General features: G+C 41.6%; 1 protein-coding gene across 1 annotated transcript in view; it reads right to left on the minus strand.

Annotated features, from left to right (window-relative positions):
• UROC1 (urocanate hydratase 1) overlaps window positions 1-20,710 on the minus strand; it is a gene marked incomplete at its 5' end in the record, with an annotated part of 37,399 nt that overhangs the window by 296 nt on the left and 16,393 nt on the right. Inside the window, 11 exons of the mRNA XM_084214503.1 lie at window positions 432-531; window positions 5,622-5,703; window positions 8,841-8,940; window positions 9,365-9,463; window positions 10,363-10,433; window positions 14,904-15,025; window positions 16,102-16,174; window positions 16,410-16,507; window positions 17,015-17,194; window positions 17,377-17,439; window positions 17,906-17,994. Coding sequence (XP_084070629.1) covers window positions 432-531; window positions 5,622-5,703; window positions 8,841-8,940; window positions 9,365-9,463; window positions 10,363-10,433; window positions 14,904-15,025; window positions 16,102-16,174; window positions 16,410-16,507; window positions 17,015-17,194; window positions 17,377-17,439; window positions 17,906-17,994 — 1,077 coding nt within the window. The remainder of the gene's footprint in view (window positions 1-431; window positions 532-5,621; window positions 5,704-8,840; window positions 8,941-9,364; window positions 9,464-10,362; window positions 10,434-14,903; window positions 15,026-16,101; window positions 16,175-16,409; window positions 16,508-17,014; window positions 17,195-17,376; window positions 17,440-17,905; window positions 17,995-20,710) is intronic.

Here is a 20,710-nt window from a genome sequence, read left to right on the forward strand (position 1 = left end):
CCCTCTGCCAGTTTTTAGTTTCCCTTCTGGTTTTTGTAATACTTCATTTTTATAAGTAGTATTTGGGTGGACACGGTGCTTTTCCATGCATAACATTGGACAGATAAACACTTATAAACTTACAAAACTCCCTCACCAAAAATAATTGTGCACTCCATCCTAGCGCTGTAAAACTAGCACTAGCTTTGTAAAACTAGCATTTAAGCAGTCAATGCTTTTGTAGTGGGATAAATATTTTAAAATGAGAATATAATTTTAAATGCATTTTTAAATATGAAATCAAAGAGCCAAATTCCCTGCCAGCATGTACCGAAATCATAAACTCCTTTTCCATCAGCAAAACTCTATGTTTTGATCTGTGTACAAGCAAGATTCCCCAAATTTAAAAAAAAATAATAATGTTAAAGTATACATATATGAGTTTTGCTTACTCCATTGGAAACATCCCAGCTGAGCATCATCTTAGCTCGTTCTTCAGCTTCCTTGGACCCATCCAAAACCAGGCCAAATCCCCCATTGATCACTTCACCCCTAAAAAAGATTTAAGACAATCAAATAAAAATAATTCAAACCAATACACAAAATTTACAGAATTTGTTCAGTTGTATTGCAAGAAGAGGAATGAGAATACAGAAATTATTCTGAATAAGAGACTATCAGTGAAGTTTTGTACTTATGATAAAAGAAAAATCATGTTTAGCAGGCAAAGGCCTAATTTGCTGACCTGCAGCAGACCTAGTCCACCTTTCTTGTAATGCCCAGCTGGGAGTCAGGACCTGCTCCCTGCAGGGATACCAAAAATTCAGCTTGCTCTGTATCTCCTGTGACCTGTACTGTGTACTGGCTCTAAAAACAGGTGGGGAAAGGTTAACAGATCTGATGGGATTTACCTGTCTCAGGGTGTTTTTACAAGTTAGCTCCTCACGTTTGCTGCACTACAGCTGCCATCTAGCCAGGATCGTGAGGGTGACAGTGTGCTTACAGCAGCAGGCAGATGGATCTATTTATATTCTCTTGGGACAAATGACAGAGCATAAGCATTTTATTAAAAAAGTGTTAACCACCACTTAATGCACATCTGCCTCGATCATTTCCAAAACCATCATTTTATTTTGTATGAGATACAGAGATGTTTAAAGATGTCAGTGCCAACTTTTCAGGAAGCAGACTTATTGGCAGGAGAAGAACAGAAATATGTTAAAACGAACAGATTATTCTTGGGAGAAATAAGAGTCTGGTTTGAAAGGACAGGGAAAACACGTAGAGCAAAACATCTTGTCTGACTTCAGAATCTGGCCTGCTCAGCTCCCATTCCATGGCATATGGTGAATAGTGGTGGATGCAGCTGGGAGATTCATCTTGCTGTAAATCTGTGAGAGTTCTGGCATTAGAGCTCAGCATCAGCAATACCTGAGGGCCATGGCATAGCATACAGCAGTACACGGTGTGAGACACTAATGGAAATCCCTGGAGGCAGGATTTTGTCCTCTGAGTTTTATAGTTAATATAAGTTTACAAAATTTACATGGAACGACACCAGACATGTCCATTAATCAGATAGGAGTGGAGAGTCTTCTAGTCCAGGAAGGAATTGTTTCTTAATGTGTCTTTTCTAGCAGTAACTTGAGCTTCTGAGGAAATAGGGAATTGAGGCTAAACAAGAGCCTCACAAACCTGAGATCTACTTCCTGAAAGGAGCTCACGTTTTCTCAGTTTCAATGGAATGCTGTTACTCATGTGATGTTAATTGCCTTTCTACTACTACTCACAGTACCTGTGTGTTAAGTAGGACCCTATCACAGAGCTCAGCAAGGAACTCAGGGCTCCAGATCTCACCATTATCACATCAAATTCATTCTCTGAATTCCCTCCACTTTTCCATTATCAGATATGTCACTATTACAAATGCATTTTCTGTGAAAGGCAGAGTTGTCTTGAAAGTGACAGTTCTCACAGCAGAACATCGCTGAATGAATTAGGTTTTTTAACTGGAAAATTGGAAACAAAGTCATATTTTCAACTGAGATGTTTGAATATTGAAAGATATGACTCTTCAAAATAAAATTATTATTTTTGATTGAGACTGTCAGCCTGAAATTTAATTCCCAGAATGTCTTTACTGTGTGAAGTTTTTCACTAGTTTTGCTCTTAGTCTTATCTGGGGATGAATACAAACAGCCAAACATCTGTAATTCTTGCAAATTTTGAATAGCTCATGTTCATGTTATTACTTTCCTCTCCAAAAGAGGGGACCAGACTGGATGACAAGAAATGTAATTGTGCAGGGCCAGTGAGTCCACCATACTCTGCTGCTCCTGTGTACAGAGGGCAAAGAACAGAGCACTACTCTTTACTGTCAGAGTCCAAAGCCACAGAAACCCAGACCTCTGGACCAGTGTTTTATAAAGATATTCCATATAGGAAGGTGATGTTCCTTCAGTGGCAAAAATTCCCTCCGTCCACAGAATCCCAAAGAGCATCCTTTGAAGCTTAAGCATGAACAAGGAACATCTGATCTACTTGCACTTCAAAAATTTAAATTTTTAAATTTATCTTTAAAAAGGTACATTTAAAGACTTTCCATCAATTTCCATGGAGTTACTCCAGTGCAAATCAGAATCACTGACCAGGATCTGTTCTACTGCCTAAAACCACTCCTACATTAAATGCCAGTGTTTGTTGTGATGGATTTTCTAGAAAAAACTTCTCTCTGCCTTCATTAGCATTGGGTCACATTTTCAGGTAATTAAAGAAACATGTGGCATTTTGACCTAAGCTACCTCCTATAATTTCCAGATGTCTCCTCCTAAGATGATCAAAGAAAACAAGGCCTCTCTCACAATCAAGATGTCACACTGCTGACAGTGCAGATGGATTCTTAAATTGCTTCTGCCTTTTTGTTAGTACAGGTTATCCAGGTTCTGTGCTAATCTACATTCTGCTGCAAACAAACAGGCAGCAAAAATGAATAACAATCATTTGCTGTAATTATAGTCAAGACCATGTTAATCTTAAATCTCTCCCAGAGTACATGTGATGCAGATTCCAGCTAAATAAATATTAATCCTGCCTTTCTTGTTTGCCCCACAAGGCTGTAACAGAAAATAAAGCATGTAAAAGGCACTTGTGCAGTCTCAAAGGGAAGACACAGCAGATCTGCCAGCAGTTCCAGGCAAGCCCAGCCTTTGCAGGGAGGATTGGCAGCTAAACGCAGTGTAATTGCCCATTTCTGAACTCCCAGGGCAGAACCTTGCCAGTAACAACTGGATTTCACTCCAGTCACATGTATTTCTGTTTATAAATATATATATAAACTTTCACTTTCACATTTCCAAATCAGCTGATGACAAAAAGAGTTTATCAAAGACGTGGAGATTTCTCTATGGCAAAGCCAGGTGGATTTTTAGTGCTCCAGAGGAAAAGCAAAACAGGGTCAAAAACTTAGAAGCATCTATCTTTTCCAGGCAAAGAAAGTAATTTTTTATGTCTAGTGTTTGTTCTTCTTCTTTTGCCCCCTTTAAATTACTCCTCTGTGTCCTGAGAAGGCAAAGGGGTGCAGCACCTGCCAGGTGGTGCCACCTGAGTTAAGCCAAGCAGAGCCGCCTGTCTGGGCTGGTTTGGGGCTCTCCAGGCCAGGGCACTGAGTGACACAACGTGGTCACCACAGCTGAGCCTCAGCACGGTGGCTTGGGGAGGCTCTGCAGACACACACCTGATTTCTCAGCCCTGCACTCTTCACTGAGGCACAGTAATTTAATCACAGAGGGCTGTGCTGCTCCAAGAACAAGGCAAGCAGATACTGTTCTGCAATCACAAACCCCCAGGCAGCCATAGGAAACAACAAAAAGGAGAAACAAACCCTGTTTTTCCAGAGCTATTTTGATTTCATTGAATAGCCACACACTAATTTTCTGATGCATTACATAAATTACAGCATAAATCTGCTCTGCCCTGTGGCAAAGTTTCTTTTAATGATGTAACTCCAGTTGCAAAACAACTAAAACAGTAACTGAAACAGTAAACTGAAATTGCAGTGTGGTCAGGGCCAGTTTTCTAGAGCTAAGGGCAGTCTCACTATTCAGCCAAGCTGTCTTTGAATGGCAGAGAAGGCTAAAAGTGTCCTGGAAGGATTTGCCTTAGAGAGACCAGAAAGGAATAGGATCATTTTTATCCTTTGAATTAAGCATCTTCAATGCACATAACATTTCTGGCATAAGCAATTATTTTAACAATTCTAATAATTATAATTATCATAAAAATATCCCAAGTACTTGGCACAACATGTTGTGAAAAGTGACTTTCTTTGTTTATTTTTTGCTTATTTCATAATCAGATATTTTAAAAGGTTAAAGTCAGCTGAGGAAATTAAGACAGAATTTGTGTGCTGCTACCTTTGGAGCCTCAGACTGAGATGACCAGAATAGGGAGTCATTCTAGTATGGGTTTTTCATTTAGAATTATGGAAATTGTGAATGAAATCATGGCTGTGGGTCCTTATCACTGAAATCAGCTAAGGCAAATCTTCACTCCATGTGCTTAAGTCCTCAGAAAGTTTTTCAGTTTTGCTCTCTTGCACCCTTCTATGCAGTATTTATGTCGCAGAAATCAAAGGAATTAAGAGTGCAGCAAGGGAGTTCTTCAGCTGACCTGAAGGGATATTTTCTAGATTTAGCTCATCCAGATGAACAACAATTAATTATCATAAAATGTCTCTGAGGATAACATCTGCTACAAGTTCTTTGGCTTGCTGTTTTTGGCTGTTTGAAACAGGGAAGTATGAGGGTTCACCACAGTATTTAACAGAGGGCTGTGCCTCTTTTGATTGTTGACACCACCAAATGAAGACATGACTGTAAAATGGGAGAGGCTTGGCTGGAATATGCTGGAAATTACAAACCAGAACTAAAGACTGCAGCGTGGCCAGGCTTTCCCACTTCCCACAGCTCTGCCAATCCAGGTACCCTGTCAGTGGCACCTGGAGGAGATTAGTTTCCATCTCCATATAGAATATTTCTTTCATTCTGCTTTTCAACTCAGGCAATTGTCTTAGTTCTGCATGTCATGTGAAGGAAGCATTTACTTGGCTGTGGTCTTTAACGAACGCTCCTGGGCACAAGCAGGGAGAGAAAGCCTGGGGAGTTTGCTGGCACCTGAGCTGGTTTGTCTCAATAACCCCTCATGCACTGCACCACAGGAGCACTTCCATTGGGGTCCTAAGGTCACAGGTTTAAATACAGCTTGAGAGGAGACCTGAACACAATCCATCCACTGACACTCTGGCTGTGCCTGTGTGAGGACAATGCTGGAAGCAGGATCTGTTCAAAGAGACCACAGCAGACTGTCCTTGTTCATCAAATTAAGTTCTTCAAACTGTGCTGTGGCCAGTGTTCAAAACACTTTACGAACATATTAATTAGAAAAAGAGTCATACAGCACCATACTTTGCTTTATAATTTGTCCTTTCAGTCCTTGATTCCAAACCCATCCTTCCCACCACCACAACACAGTTCTCCTCTGGTACTACACATCTTCTCAGCAGTTCTGTCTCTCCTCCCCACACACACACAGAGCAGTGGGAGCAGGATTCAGAGCCCAGCTTTAGGAACACAAACAGCTCTCACCAGCCAACGCCGCCCCCGTTGTGCAGCGCGACCCAGGTGGCTCCTCTGAACGCGTCTCCCACGAAGTTCTGCACTGCCATGTCTGGGAGGAGAGCAAAGGTGTTACTGCTCATGGGCCACACTCGCTTTGGTGCTGTTTGTTCTCTCCCTCCTCCCACCAACACCTCCTCTGGGGCTGTGGGAAGGCAGGGTTGGAGGCAGTTTTACTCACAGATATACACTTATTGTATTTGCGGGGACCCTCGTGGCAGGAAGGAATGATGAATCTGACTCCATGTTCTCAGAAGGCTAATTTATTATTTTATGGTACTATATTATATTAAAGAATACTAAACTAAACTATGCTAAAGAATACAGAAAGGATACTTACAGAATACTAAAAGGATAATAATGAAAACTTGTGACTCTGGAGAGAGTCCCAACACAGCTTGGCACTGGTTGGCCATTGAGTCAAAACAACTCACAGGAGAAACCCAATGAGACAATCACCTGTTGATAAACAATCTCCAACCACATTCCAAAGAGGCAAAACACAGGAGAAGCAAATAAGATAATGGTTTTCCTTTTTCTCTGAGGCTTCTCAGCTTCCCAAGAGAAGAATTCTGGGCGAAGGGATTTTTCAGAAAATGTGAATGTTACACTCACTGAACATCTCAGTCCTGGGAGTAACAGGCAAGAGAGATTTGTCTCCCACTCTGCCCTGACTTAGGAGGAAAGCAATGCCAGTTTTACACTGTGGAATCTGAGGGTGCTGGTGATTCCTGCATTTGTGCTCCCACACAGGCAGCTGAAGGACCTTCAGCTCTGAGACACTTCTTCAGGGTGGAGAGAAATAGCATGCACTCCTTTGGGGTACCTCAGTCATGGCAGAACAGGCTGGACACATCCACGTGTGTGGACTCAAAATGGGCAGGACACCTGGAACACTACACACCTTGGAGTTCTCAGAAGTCTGAAATATTTTCAGATTGGAGGGCAGAGTTACTTCAGCCCCGTGCAGAAAGCCAGCCTAAAGTTAAGGAGTTGCATTTTGGGGACAGAGTTGGGATGAAAATTATATCCACCCCAACTGAACATACAGGAATTTTACCCTGAACAGGAACTGCTGAAACCACTAAGGTTTGTCTAGGAAAAAACCCAAAGAAATATAATTTAGCAAACAAATATAATTTGATTAATGCATGGTTTCCACTGAATTTTGTATATTCACTGCAGTTTGTGCTAAAGCATATACCCAGAGAGGTGGAAAGATGTGCACACAGAGGATAAGAGTAAAATTTACTGAAAACATCCAGATTTAATTCAGGAAAGATTCACTACATAATTTGCCATATTTTTAAAGGAAAAATAAGAGAAAAACAACAATGTCCCCACCAGCCACATCTGCAGACCCATAGTTATGTGCCTGATGGAAAAATGAGTTTACTTAATCTATGTTAAACCCTTTCAAAAGCTCCATTATGGCATCTTTTATCTGACATTATGTCACTTTAAGAATGCAATTATCATAATTACAGTGCTGTCGAGATTGAATGGGAGAAATCTGAATCACCACCCTCTGTAATGTACAGATTTCCTCCTAAGCCACTGGCCTGATAAGAGTGGAGCTTGGACAAGGAGTGAACTAACAATGCAATAACTTGCTGCTCCTTGGCTTTGATAAAGGTCATTGGCTGCAAATGTCTGTGCTGAAATACACTTTGCAGAGCAGCAACAACCCATCAGGCTGAGGTAGTTCAAAACAAAATGAGACAAACATTCTGGAAATGTCCTGTGTGCTAAATAGGAGCAAATTTCACCTGAACCAGTTCAAAAGTTGTGTTAGAACAACAGGATAGATGGGAGAGAAGACTATGATGTTCTTTTACTGCCTCCAGAGGCTCGTCTGGTAAAAGAGATTTAGGCTGGGTTCTAAAGACCAGTGATATCAGTGGCCAACAGGCTTTAGATAAACCCATGAAGAAGGCAAATGGATCACATAAATCACAAAAAGCAAAGAAAACCACAAAGCACGATAAGCAATGGGGTTTAGCAAGCCTTGTTTCTATAGCCCTCTTCTAAGACCTGATGATTACTTATGTTGCTAAGATGGAGACATTACTTGGAATTTCTGTTCTTTGTGCAGCTGCACCATTTTCTCTCAGCTTGTCAGAAACAAGAGTTATTCAAGGCATCTATTTGCTCTATTAGAACTAGCCCACATGCTCAAAAAGTGTTGAAGTGGCACTGATGGACACAGTTAAAAGCCTCATTTCACCAGGAAATCCAGTTAACAGGGAACTTCTCTCCTTGAAATTGAGCCATAATTTGGTTCTATTATGAATTCCCATAATGGAAGTAATTCAATATGCTCAGCTTCCTCTATCATAATTTCTCCTTCTACAGCAGCATATCCTCCAATCTCACACCTCTTTGTGATTGTCAGCTCATGACATAGAGAAACACCACGGGGCTAAAGCTATTACCCTAATTTCCACTTTCCAGATGGAGAATTGAGGAAGATTTAGGATTAAAAAGTGCTTAGTGCTTTATCCATTTTTTCAAGTGCCCAACCTCATATTTCTTGGGTTTATTTCTCTAAAAGATGGTTTCACAAACTGAAAAGCAGAGTCTGGTTAGCTCAGGTCATTTGTGCAGATTTAAAGCTCCTTTTGTAGAGCAAATCAACATTATTTGCCCACAGTCACACTTTAAGTGAGCAGCAAGCCTGGCTTTTATTCTTGTGCCTTCACTATCAATATTTCTTCATGACCAGAAAAGTTCCTTTCAGAAACTCCAGACTGTTTTCTTGAGTCCTCAGGCAATGGAATGAAAACAGCTGTGAACCTCTTTGCTTTCAGCAAAATATTATTATAGACCTGATTTTGATCTTGTGGATTCCAAGGAAATGTGGCTGTAATCAGATCACCTGTTTGAAACAGTGAGATTCCAAATTACAATCAAACAGAAGATACAATCCTCTGAGACTGCATTCAGATACATCTGGTGCATTTTCATGGAACTTCCAGCAGTGTTCAGGACCTCTCCTATGTAACCAGCTCCACATTCATGTCTGTATTGTTCAATCCCACAAAGCTTCTCAGGAAATCTGATTAATTTGGATTAAAGGGTGTTTTTTAAACAAAAACATTTAAAAAATGTTGCATTAAAAAAGCTATTTCTGTTTTAAAGCCATTTCCTTGCTGGCCCAGGCAGACAAGCCTCAGCTGTTCCACTGACCTGCACAAAAGGCTGATCCATCATAAATGTTGGATGTTTCCCTGAAAGGGCTGTCAGTTCCACTCACATCGTGGTGGTCTCTGCTGAGGACCACTGGGGCCTGGAAAAAACCAAGGACAAGATAGTGGAATCCTCCAGACTGACACTGCTACTGGGGACCATTATTAGTGCTCAATTCACTTCTGTCTTAATATTTGGGGCTCTGCTAAGGAGTTACAGTCCCTGCTTTGTGCTCTCTGCAAATTACAGAAGGATATGTTGTGATTGTAGGTGCCCAAACTGAAAATTAGACAGTCTCATCACGAAACAAAAATTCCAGAGAGTTTCTAAAGCCACCTCTCTCCCGTGACAGAGCACAATACTGGAGGCAGGCAGAGAGGACTGAGCTCTAACACCAACGGGCCCCATGTAAATGACAGGCACTTCTGCTCTCACTGCTTGAAGCTTTCACCTTTCCCACCTGCCTCCCCAGCCTCAGATATTAAACACAATTAGCAGAGCGTATCAAGACAAAAGAGACAAACCTTAATCTTCCCTTCAGAAATGGCTCGGTTAATAGCCACAGCTATGGACACACGACCCTTCTGATCAGAATACAAGATTCTGGCTTGAGAGCCAACGACCTGGAAAAAAAATGGCAGAGGGATAAGGTTCTCTGCCACTGGCTTATCTTCAGGTGCCAGATGAATGGAGTCACAGGAGTGACCCCTTTCCCTCACAGAAAAAAGTGCGCATTATTTCTTCACCAACATCCAGCTTCCAGAAAAAAAATTCAAATCCCTCTTTGAACTTAGTTTTATCTTCACTCACACAATCCATGAGATGTATTTCTGTATTCAGCTGCCACTGCCCAGTAAATTCCACTCTTTAACTCAACCTGATTGCTAGGCTGTAATCCCCCTATCAACAAATCCCTTAACCAACAGCTGAGAAGCAAAGTTTGGAACTGGTGATGGTGTGCTGGAAGAGAGATGTGGCAAAGGACATCTGTCCTGCACAGCTCTGCTGTGCTTCCAGACTGGGACAGCACATATGAGCTCTACAGCATCACTTGTTGGCTTCACAGGGAGAGCCTGCCTGAAAAGGGAAACAAAGGATGATCCACTGGTGTCCTGCTTCCCCCAGGGCAGAAGGATGGCAGCTCTTCAGCCCTATCTCTGTTTTGGAAAGGGTTTGGGAACTGCACCTGTGAGGAGCTTGGTCCACAGCAATGCCACGAGGAGTATTTTAAATAGCACTGTGAAATAAAGGTGGTTACAACTGAGGTGGAGGGTGAATCACAGATATGTTTCATTCCAGATACAAGAGTAGATATTGCTGGATTATTTTAATATTTCCTGATGAGGAAGTGAAGGGAAAGAGCTGCTTCAGCTCAACATAAAATCCTGCTGTGAAGAAAAGGGTTTCAACTGTCAGCCCCAAGAGCTACAGACTGTGTTTGCATTCCTGTCCATCCCTGCTTTTCACCCCAGCACTCAGTTCCAGGAGCAGGCCCATCTGCTGCAGGAGGTTGTGCACTCACCAAGCTGTGCCTGCCAGCTTCCCGAATCCAGCGGATGTTGTCATGGTACTGCTGCTTCACAGATGTGCTCACTTGTGAGAGAAAACAAGGAAAAATACAGCTCCAAAATTAATGCAACATGTTCTAAATTTACTTTAATTCATCTGGCAGCACGAGGGAGTCACATTCTACTCTCAGATACAAGCGTGCATATAGGAAATGCTGTATGAAGTTCTCTGTGCAGCTGATGCAGCAACTGCATCGTGTATTTAGAGAAAGGTACAAGATGCCACTCAGGGGAGAGCTGGAATGATAACTCCTATTTTGGATCTTCAGCAAACTAAATTAAAATGAAATATGGTTTACATGTACTGTCCATTTTTGGTCACCTGTTTTCCTGCCTACTAAAGGTCAATCTATTCCTAATCTTTGCTAAATGAGTCATTTCATCAAACTCCACGGCATTGGGCACTGCAATCCAGTCTTGTGCCATGTAGTGAATAACTCCTTTGAGGCAGCCAGCAGAAATTCTCAAAAGCAGCTTGCAACACACACTTGAGGATAAGTTGCACCCATGGACACCATATCTGGGACACAGATTTACAGCACAGCAGCTATTCTGTACAACGTGGTCCTTGGATGTTTTTGTACCAAGATAAAACAGAGGTCCTTTATCCAACTAAGAGGTTTGTTGCCTTGCATTTCTATGGAACAAAAACTGCACAGGAAAATTTATTATTCGGGGGTTACTTTATACATAAACCCACCCTACACCTTGTTTAGATGTATAGGTTACCTTAGAAGACAATTATATATCATATTTTAGCATTCTCCAGCTTCTCTTTTCATTTGTATCTGCCTCATTCCATCTTAAACAGCCAAACTAAAAAGGTATAGGAATACATTCCAAGTGAAAGACAGTGAAATATGGCACATATCAGTCACATGGTGACCTCAGCACCATCAGCTGCCTCCAAAGGCACAGCACCATCTGTAGTGAGTCAGTCACAGGAGGGATAAGGAGTGAGCAATGGGACAGAGGTGTTTTGCTGTCCTCATTTAGGAGGTTGTACAGCTCAGGTGGGGTTACAGTGCCTGCAGAAGTTACTGTCTGTAAGTTCTTTCTCTGTGGACTAAGCTATGTCACACTACCTTGCCCTGAGAGTCACACTCAGGTACCAGGGCTGAGCTGGCCTGAGGCAGCACAGTGACCTGTTCATGCACTGGAGCTCAAGGCAATCATCTCTGCAGATGCCAGAATGTTCTCTCTTACTTTCCAGTTCTCACCCCTTTTCATGGCAAATTATAACATACAGATGACTTATGTTTCAAAGTCAAGCTGGAGAAACTGCACACTGCTAACTTGAAATTGTCCCTGAGCAGAGTGTTTGGACTACTGCTGCTGCCCAGGCAGTATGACAGCAGTTATGCAGGGAAAAGCTAGAAAAAGGCAAGAGGAAAATGTAAGAAGCTCACATTGAACCTGTGTTAAACACATTGTTTAAGGGAAATGAAAAATATGCTCATTCCTGCAGATGCAGGCCTTCCACACCAAGAGCTTTAATGATCCTAAAGGGACCTGTCAGTGCTTGAGGGGCTGGCTTCAAGTGATAGCTTCTAAACTCTGCAGTGAGGATTAACATGTCAGCACTTCACTTTGCAGGGAGTGAAAGATGAAACAGCTGCTGGTGCTGTCCTAACAGGACTGTGCTGCCACTCAGGAGCTTTAAGGAACAGCCTCCAGAAGGTAATGGGCACTGTTCACTTAGGCTACTACAGATATGTAATGGGTGTTCACTGGAATATTTCTAAAAAACCCAACAAAACAAAACCAAAACAACAGGGAATGGGCTCCTTTCTATCACTTTTATAAGCTCTATCAGAGAACTCTTAGCATATTTTACACTTCACAGTGCACAGACTTACAGAAAAGATCTTACAGAGGAAAAGATCTACAGAAGAAAAGCCAGATGAGAATACTGGCTACAAGGACCTATCTCAACACAGCACACATCTGTCCCTTCCAGCCAGCTCCAATAAACAGTTGGATTTAATCAGTTTTCCTTGGGGAAGTGAGGAATATTCCCTTTTATTTAGTCTTATTTCCTGCAATTGAAAAAAACTCACAATTTTTTTTTAGAAAGACTTAACTTCATAGTAAATCCATCTATTTAATTTGCTAAACTGCTCCCTTCACCTTCCTATCCCAACAGGAATGTGTTTTTAGGTCAAGCAAGCAATTATATTGCTTCTGGTATTTCATAGGCACTTGTACACTCTAGGATTTAAAATATACTGAAAAGCATTGCGTACCCAGAGAAATTGTCCCAAGGGGCACAGAGACTGGCTCCCTTAGAGATATTTACATTGTTATGCCTCAGCTCAGCCTTCAAACTACCACAGAGGTCCTAAAACCAAGTCACACCCCAATCATCAGTGATGCATCTCTCATGCAAAGGCATTCTTGAAAACTCAGGTAGCTTAGAAGTAGAAGCAGATAATAAAATGACAATTCTCACAAACTGTGGAAGAAATTCATCTCCACAAAAGAGGAAGAATGGTTAACAGTGGACTTAAGGCCAAGTTAAAAGCTTAGACTTGGAATACAACAGAGTTCAGCTTTGTGGAGTTTTCACTCTGTTTTTAGAACAGATTCTTTCAAAAATTTCAAAGGTAGGCTCAGATTTCAGATATGCATGTGTGTGAGGCTATCCAGACCCCAAAATTTAGTCCAAACCCAGGCCTCATAGAAAGGGGACTGCAAGTGGATTATTCAAGAATATGTATGCATGAATGTCTATTTTCTGATCAAATTGGTTTTCTTTCTCTATTAATCAAATTCCAATTGTCCTTTCAAATTTAACAACAAGTCAAATAAGAGCCTTGCCCTTAAGCCTGTTTTCATCTGCTGGGATTTTTATGCATCATTTTTTTCATTTAAATTAAGAATATACAAGCAATTGTTCAATGCTTTTTGTTTGTGCAAGAGACTTCTCTCCCCAGTTTTACATTACATCCATATAAACACCCACATACTCCTGCACACAGAGTAACTGATTCATTTCCCAGTCTTGCAATGCAAACCATCCAAAGGTCATTGAATGGTTCAGTCCTGAGAGAAGATTTCTGGAATCTGCAGTGCATGGCAGAAAACTTACTGCAGATTTCTGAAGACACATCCAGCAGTGCAGTAATGGATTTCGCCCTCCCTTCAATAAAGCCAAGGGACCAGGCTTAAAAACGTGGAAGTTTCAATATCCACAGAACAGAGTGGGCACTTCTGGGTTATTGCAATGTGCTGGTTTTGCATTAAACACAACTCATGACTCCTAAGGAAGGATCAGGAGAACAGACAGAACCAAGGACCTTGCAAGGTCAGACCCACTGTACCAATAATTCACCTCTTGGAAGGAAAAGAAGGCTGGACACCAGCCTTACATCATAGGAAGACAAGAGTAGTTTTATTCCAAATGAAAGACATCTGAACAGGATATATCCTTTTCAAAAATACTACCCAGGATTCTCCCAGTGCTGATTGTTCCTGAACAAACAGGAGAGCCTTCAAAATTTTCACACTTCTATTTGTATTTCAATGTCTTTCATGAAAAAAAGAGCAACAAATATTTCAATATTACCAGGGGGAAAAATATTATGCTCTCGTTCTCAAAATATGGTTTGGATTTCTGATCCATTTCCTTTTGATCTGGAAGAATTCCTCAGAATTCAAGCATTTTTTTGTTGATTCTGGAAAGCATAAAATCTGGTGCTCAAAACAGAAGAGCTGAGGACTTCAGTGCTTGGGGACAGGGACAAACCTCTGACCCTGCTGTCTGGTAAGGGCAAAGGTAGGGAAAGGGGTGGGGCCTTCTTCTCCATCCTGGGACACCAGGATTAACGTTTGCTGACACAAAATTAGCTTTGTCTCAGTTCCCATTCATAAGCAGGGATAGCAGTACGAGCCCAGTTCCAGGGATGTGGAAGAGTGCAATTCCTAGATCCTAGGGTATCGCACAGAGCCAGGCAGATGTTCCAAACTGCTTCCACCAGTCAGTAGAAATAGCTGTCAATCTATTAACAAATGACAAAAAAGATCTCAAAATTGTAATCACAAAAAAATGACACTGGATGGAGCACCACATCCAGGAAACCTGAGTTTCCTGTCACTGATCTCCTTGCTAGCCTCTTGAAAGCCTCCCTAGATTTTCATTCCTCATTTCCCTGTGAGACAGGAGCAAAGCAATTTGACTCCTTAAATTACTCTTGGAGACCTGATGGTGAAACCTACTGATTGCCTTAAGGTTTCAAGGCAACAAAGTTTAAAAACACCTGTAACAACTAAAAAGAAAGGCTCTTAGCCAGAACTGCTTTGGGATCAACATCCCTGGTGGTTTTCTGTTTTACCTACAGGTTGCACTCCTACCAGGAGTTTAGACAGCAGCAATCCTTCCTGCTCACATGGAGCCTGTAAGACTCTGCTGTCCATGTTTTCAGCCAAAAGCCAGCACACATTTGAGCTCTGGGTTTCCTTTTGTCTCCCAGGGGTGTGTGGGATGCTGCCTTACCTCCCTGGCGGATGGAGTCCTCCAGCACTGACATGGCAATGGAGTCAGTTGTAGCCAGGTCCCGCGGGTCACCTGAGGTACAAACCCAGCGGAATGGCCCAAATCCCAGGGAAAAAATGTCCCTGGGAAGAGAACATGTTTCATTAAGAGATAGTTGAAATTCTTGCCTTATTTATCCTGGCTGCTAGCAGTGCTTTTTCTTTCATTAGCTGGAGACGGAAGAATTTGAAACATTTTCAGTGCACTAATCTAAACAGAAGCATCCAGGACCATTAACTGAGAAATTAAACAGTGCTGTTTCATGCAGCCATCCATTGGTGTCTAAAAGTATAGCCAGACCAGAATTTTGATAGTCATGTTGGACAGTTCAGTCAATGCATCATCAGATGAATTGCAGCTTTTCCTCTGCTTCATCCCATATAGTCTCCCTGCTGCCTGGCCTTTGTGTCCTCAGCCCAGGCTAACCCTGAGTGCATCTACAGTGTCAGACAAGGGCAGGTTCTGACTGAGTGCCTGAGTCCAGACTCATTTGCTGTCCACATTGTTTATGTACAATAGTGAGACACGCTTCACTTGAGGGCCGGAAGAAAAGATCTAATCTGGCTGGGGCCTTGCTCCATGCTCAGGCTCTTATTCACATGGCATAGGCAAGCTGAGCATGAGTCAGAGGAGAATGAGTTATAAATCCAACCCCTCAACAGATGTCCTGAGCTCAGCTGTTTCCACAAGCAGCATGTACAGTGTGGGTAAGAGGCACAGCTGGTGCAGAAGAGGGTCCTGTTTCCATCATACTTTTAACTTCATGGCACACATAAAAGGCTTGGATGATTTGGGATTGATCTCTACTGCTCTGAAGAGACAAGCCCTCAGCTTTTAGCACCTAGAAGGGAAGTTGCCTCTAGTCACAGTTTGAGGCTGTGACCTCGCTCTTCTTGAGCAGAACTGCTTAAGGAAAAGTCATGCAAGGGCAAAATGCAGCCACTCACGTAGAGGAGTGAGGAGTGTTGATTTGACAACGGCTAGCCTACACTAATTCTGGCATAACACTTGTGAGAGCCATTTTTCTACTGCTGTTGCCTCCTTTTGATCATTTATCATTGCAGATCACTGTCAGTCTGCACTAATCTCTGTAGTACTCTCCCTCTGAACAGGAGCCACAAGGTACTTGACAGCATATTCCCAACTCTGCCCAACATACCCCATGATGTGCTGAACATAGGAAGGATATCGAAATTCTGTTTTATTTGCTCCTTTTTTTGCAACATCAGCACCTATAAAAGAATTTTAATAGTCACTTGATGGAGGAAAATTATAAAATGCAAAACCAGACTGCACACAAGATCCTAGGAAGGTTGTATCTCAGCCAGGGGTCTCAAAGAACAAGAGAGAAAGAAGGACTGAAGATTAGAATTACAGTGGCCAACCCCATCCTACTTAGCATACACAGCTGGGAAGATGCATGCAGGATTGTTCTCCTTTCCACCTACAACTCCAGGATCTACTCACCAGCTCTCTGAGCTTCCAAGAGAAAAGCATTGCCATAATCCCAGAAAAACATGCCCTTATCAGCTAGTTTGTTAATAGCAGCTACATGCCTCTTCAGACTGAAATAAAGAAGGAAACAGTTACTCTTGATGAAATATGAAAAAGGATAATATCATTGACTAACCAAGGGCATGGGAGTAGGAGGAGACAGAGGGAATGGAAAGACCCCAGATAAATTCAGACATAAGCCCACAAAACATCAATTGAGATGCTTTCAGTCTCTGTAGCACCTGTTATCATCAGCTCCTGAAGGGATTTACAGTCATTGAGGAAACTGAAATAGCAAAGAGGTGTCACTCATCTTTCAGCCAAGCAACACAGCCAGCTCTGGGGATGGAGGCTGATAACAAAAACCAGCTTGCACAAAACTGCAGAACAGTTTAAGTAGTTCACAAAGCAAGCAGAGGAAAAACTGAAAAACAGAACATCACTGTTCTGGCCACCACCTTGACCCAAACTGCCCAAATGACCCTTTCTTTCCAGCAGTGGACTGGTACCCCCCAACTGCATGGCTTGGAGAGCAGCCAGACTCAAAGGTTGGGAAGATGAAAGATCCAAACCCTCACCTCTCTTGCACCAGTGTCCGGAACTTCGCTGGGTTGGAGGAGAGCAGCTGCTTGCCCTCCTCGAAGCTGAGCTGCACTGGGTAGTACCCCCCGTTGAAGGGGTTGTGGCAGGAGGTTTGGTCAGAGCCCAGGTCCACCAGCAGCTCTCCTGTTGTGTCCAGCTCATGCACCAGCCTCTCCCTAGGGAGGACAGCAAATGAACACCAGGGTGAAGATCTCCTTTCTGAGAGCACATGTTCCTGAGCATCGAGAGTAATGTACTCACCACTACATTTAATGTCTATTCCAAGTTTGGGAACTAATTCCACATTGACCAAAAAGCCAGAGCATTAATGTACTCATTATCCACTGATACTACTCACCACAGATCCACCACATTCCCATGGTAACCCAAACTGAGGGCAATTTTATTCTTTCTTGCTTCTCTAGAAAATAATAAAAAGATTGATTGAAGAAATGCACCTCATTCTATCTTGAAACGTACAAATCACACACAGAATCAAACCCAGTGGAAAAAAAAAAAAAAAGCCTGTTTTCAACACCACTTATCTCTGAAACAAATCTTTCAGCATTTACATAATTGTTAATCACTGACTCCATGAAGCTTGAGTGATGCTGCAAGTGTAGCATTAGTTGTAATTGCTCCATGCATATTCATGAAACTAAATGAAGACACGTTTAACATGTACAAATGATGTGAAGCATTAGTAGTCACTAATAAAGACTGCTGCAGCTTGGGAAGTTGGATTCATGTTCCAAAGCAGACCTGGAATGAGAGGAGGTGTCCCTCAACCCCTCCTAAGGGCAGACTACAATGGCACAGGGCAGAAAGGTGTGAGTGCAGGGCTAGGAAGCAGAGCTAAACTCACAGAGTTAGGTTACAAGTCGTACCTAAGGCGAGCAATGCAGTGGTCCAGGTTGTTAGAGATTTCCATCAGCCACCCCTGCTTGTGGCGTTTCAGAAGTGCTGCTTCATCAACCTAAGAAAAACAGCAGAGATCTTAAACCTCCCATTTCCCCCATGCAGTCATTTTTACCTTTAATTTTTCAATCACCCTGCAGGAAAAAGTAACAAAAAGTAAAGGTAATAGCCTAGTATTACCTAGAGTTATACATATCTATAGTAAAGATATAGATTATATATATATATAATTATTGTTCAAATGCTTATTTTTAATCTACAATTTTTTTAAGCTTTTTGTTCTCTTTTACTCCAGGCAAGAAATAAACTTTTTTGATACATCCCTTCCCAAAATATTTTATGAATCAAAATTTATCATTGAAATTGTATAAGTAATATAGGTATTAAGTATTCCTATTGCTTCTTTTCATGATTATGTTAAAAGGCAAAAATGTTTCAAATTTATTTTTGAAATCTGGCTATTTTTTGTGAAAATAATGTTTTTTTAATAATTAAGAAACTATTTTCATTGATCAGCCTAGAGAGACCTTTCTGCCAAGCTGCCCAAGATGTAGCTATGGTTTGCTGAATAAAATTAACCCTCACTTTTGTCCTTGGACTGCTGGTTGAAAACCTCAACCAAATATGGAAAGAAAAGAGGGAAGCATTTTCCTGTCCCAGCTGCCTAATGCTGCTGAAAAATAGCACAGAGCAAAACAAAACTATGTCTTTAATTCCCTCTTGCTTGAACTTTGAAGTTCCAAATAAGCTCAATCCCAAATCTGTACTCTCTCCTGGGCTCAGCTTCTGTGCCAGTGTGTACATGCCTAAGATACAGCTGGATAAAAATATAAATGGATGGACAAACAATGGAGGCTTTGGCACAAATTCCATATCAATGGTCCAATGTACAAGCTTGCACATCATTAATACATTTATAATGAGCTACCAGTGGCATAAGGCAAGAGGCAAAATTAATTTAAACCCATATTCTATGGTAGCAACAGATTTAAACCCCCCCAGTGATGTGTGTGCACGAGAACACATAACCTGAGCATCTTCTAGTATTTCATCAATGCATTTTTTTACTTCTCTATAATCTTGCCCCATCATTTTAATTATTTCTCATTAAGAAGGTATTTATATGTAAATTAAATAAATTCCATATTCAGGAGTTGCTTGAACACCAGGAAACCTTTTCTTTCCCAATTATTCTTAGCATGGAACACCATTCATCATTTTTCACATCAGTAATGAAGACTATCCTTCCCAAACCCCAGATTATGATAATAACAGTGTCACTGCCAATGGAATTATTCAATAAACCCAGATGCCATGGGGGACAGTTTCTTCTGAGATATTTAAATCAGCACATGAGGAAAAATATTAAATGGTCTGTATGAATTACAGGATTTGGGTTCATTTAAATCCCCACATAACACAGATCAGATCTATTTAAATGCTACCACATCCCTCTGACATTCCTAGTATTTCACAGACTTGCTGGATCAAAAAAACTCGCTTTCTTTGAACCATACTTTCAAAAATATGCTCATTTTTGGATCAGCATCTCAGTAATTTAAAAAATTGCATGAAGAGGATGAGCTAACGTTGCCTCCAGTGTAATCCCAGAGAGCCCAGTGCAGCTCAGAGGAGATATCTGGCCCTCCACACAATTATTTCATAAAATTACAATCAGCTTCCTGTCAGACAGGAGAGGTAAAATACTTGCAGCACTAATCCCTTCTGTCAGAGCTTCGGAAGCCCTGGCTGACAAAATGATCTCTTGCACAATTCAATGTCATTTGCATAAATAGTTCCTTAAATAAATAATATGTTCATATATATGGCTGTCCACATGTGCTCCTGAGACTCATTTCCGACAAGGATCATCTCACAGGAGATAAAAACCAGGCAAAATTCAGTCTCCTGAACAAAATCATCTGCAGCCATAGAGATGAAAAGGACAAAGGACTGAAATCTTTCCTTTGTGTTCCAGCATCTGAAAGACCACGGTGACAGAAGTCTGAATAAAGATAATTTATTTGTTAATAATTTATTCAATAGCAAATTGAGTAAATTTATTTTATCTGCAGGGAGCACCTGATGAGATCTGAAATACAAGCAAATCCCAGGTGCTAACAAAACCACCTTTGCACCCTCACTGTGAAGCTGATGAAGCCCAAGCCTTCCACAAACCACCTGAGGCAGCCAGAGCAGCCAGGGTCGCTGCACATGACGTGGGCAGTCTGACCCACACGTTTTAAAGTTTAATTGTAACTAAAATGGGTCAGATTGTGATATTCTTATTCTTTCCACTGCGGTGTGGCATGCCCACAGCAGAGGTTTCCCAGCTAACTGCCTAAAAATGACTTCAGCTGAGAAAGCCAAGCTCCAGTCAGCTCTGAATGGGGCTTAGTTCTCAAAAAATCCCTTCTTCTGAGGAGTAACAAGTGCCCATCACATGCAGATCTGCAGAAAAACCCAATGCATTTTGGTCAACCTTGGATCAGCTCATCCAAGAAGGTTTCTCCAGTGTATTGGCACCAAAGCCAGTCACCAGGAAAGAAATGCATGGAAAGTTTAATGTTTCTACATTGCCAATATCCCTAAATGTGATGCAGGGTCCCCAGGCAGGTGCAAAGGAGAGCCACTCTGTCCCCAAAACCTGGCCTTTTTCAGCCATGAGCCAGTTATCAGTCACATACTTTTAACCATAACTAGCATAATTCAACCAACCACCACACACCACAGTGTAAACACACAATTGTTACATAACTTTTGTAATTAATTAA

Source organism: Fringilla coelebs, assembly GCF_963513975.1.
Source record: "Fringilla coelebs genome assembly, chromosome: 13".
In the NCBI taxonomy this organism is placed as follows: Eukaryota; Metazoa; Chordata; class Aves; order Passeriformes; family Fringillidae; genus Fringilla; species Fringilla coelebs.